The 1827-nt window shown below is 33.6% G+C and overlaps 1 protein-coding gene across 9 annotated transcripts in view; it reads left to right on the forward strand.

Annotated features, from left to right (window-relative positions):
* Positions 1 to 1827, forward strand: part of LOC108752890 (PDZ and LIM domain protein 3) — a 20820-nt gene that overhangs the window by 2991 nt on the left and 16002 nt on the right. For 6 of the 9 annotated variants that reach the window (XM_018494064.1, XM_018494066.1, XM_018494068.1 and 3 more), the window contains exon 2: positions 1185 to 1429. In XM_018494064.1, the coding sequence (XP_018349566.1) occupies positions 1185 to 1429 (245 nt within the window). The remainder of the gene's footprint in view (positions 1 to 1184; positions 1430 to 1827) is intronic. The other 3 variants (XM_018494069.1, XM_018494065.1, XM_018494067.1) reach the window with 2 other exon arrangements.

The raw sequence follows: 1827 nt of genomic DNA on the forward strand, positions 1-1827 counted from the left end.
TAATTTTATATCATGTTTATAATTTACTTGTCACAGTACTTTAGTGATATAAAATCCTAAATCAGATTTATGCTTCTAATTGTAAAAGCTAATAATCAATGAGTCCTCGAATATGCGTTTCATAAAGAAAGTATGCAAATTTCTTTCTTTACGGCATTTGATAATACGGATTTTGTTATATTTGGGCAATGATTTTTATCCGGGAGGAATGAGACATTTCTCTTATTATGGAGACTTCGTTACGGTGTTCGCTTACTTGGCTTTGATACGATTTCGCACTGGCGAACGACGCGGCGGAACAATAAAGGTGGACGTAATGCAATCCCTGTGAACATTTGAAATGGAGAAGACTGCCAAGGAATTCTCAAATCAACGATTCGATCTAGCGCCCGTTGACATTGATACACGATACGGCGCATTGCATCCCGGAGCTTACACCGAAACACAGTCCAATGAGATGACAAAAGCGTCTTTTTGTTAAGCGCCTAAAATCGTGTATGTTTAAAATTGAGGACTGAACTCGTATTGTTAAAAAAATATTCTTAATTCTTTACTTTTGTCTTACTTGTTTCTGTTTTTATTAATAAACTGACAGATAATTCGAATATTATTTCTTACCAAATATTTCTGTGTTTTGCCCCATAATATTTCGTAATTTACCTCATTCTACATAACATTTCGGCAATCTTTCTTTTATGAGTGTCTTTTCATACATTAATTTTTTTGAATTTTTGAAAACGCCAGATTATCTGTCATCAAATTATATAATGACAAATAACAAGATAATATTATTCTTTTACTTTGACTATTAATTTTTAAAATTTAGACAATATCTTACAATTTCAAAAGAAATAAGCGAACTGTTAATCTTGCTGGTCTATTTAAGTTTACTATAATTTTTATAATCATTTAGATTAATATGATTAAAAAGCTTTAAAAAATAAAAAATAAATTTTCACAAAAAAAGGATTTTATCTAAGAAAAAGTTTTTAAATAAAACATTAGTAAAAAATAAATTACATTTTGGGTCAAATAGAACAGCAGAATTGAAGCAGATTTTTACTTTTTGTCACATATTTAGATTTTGATATTACTTTTAATTATTTCTTGAACACAATAATTGAAAAGTTAGCACAGTGACAATAATTATTGCTAACAACGTCGGGGCGATGATCTGCTTGCAGTCGGAGAACGAGGCGCTCCAGAAGGGTGACATAATCAAGAAAATTGACGATTACGACGCGCGTGATGTGAGGCATGTAGACGCACAGAATCTTCTCCAAAACTCCGAAACCATAAAGCTAGTTATCGAAAGGTCTGAGCCATCGAGAGTATCATCACGTACAAGCACCGACACTACCATCACCACGTCATCATCACCACCCACTTTCAGGCCGATCGTTGGCAACGGGGCTGCGGCCACTAGTCTGTCAGAATGCAATATTATTTCTATTATACGCGTTTTTTTTTCACAATTCTGCCACAGCAATGACACCGCATTGCCGCCGCAATATCGCAACACGCCATTGATTAATTCCCCTTTTCGATTAATCAGTTTCTCTCTTTGCACAAAGCACGACTGACATTTTTGGCCGCTGCTTTGGAACTTCTACTCCATTTACTTTTGCACCTCGGCGATCGTTTTTAACCGATAAAGGACTTCAATTTACGTTTGAAAAATGTTTAGCCGAAATGGTTTTTATGATGTATAAAAATATTAAATAGACATTTATTAAACAAATTAATATTAATATAAATTCAGGCAAATAAAAGCTAGAACACAGTTATTATTTGTCTTGCTCTCTCTCTCTCTCTCTCTCTCTCTCT

The sequence above is a fragment of the Trachymyrmex septentrionalis genome, unplaced genomic scaffold, assembly GCF_001594115.1.
Source record: "Trachymyrmex septentrionalis isolate Tsep2-gDNA-1 unplaced genomic scaffold, Tsep1.0 scaffold62, whole genome shotgun sequence".
Taxonomy (NCBI): domain Eukaryota; kingdom Metazoa; phylum Arthropoda; class Insecta; order Hymenoptera; family Formicidae; genus Trachymyrmex; species Trachymyrmex septentrionalis.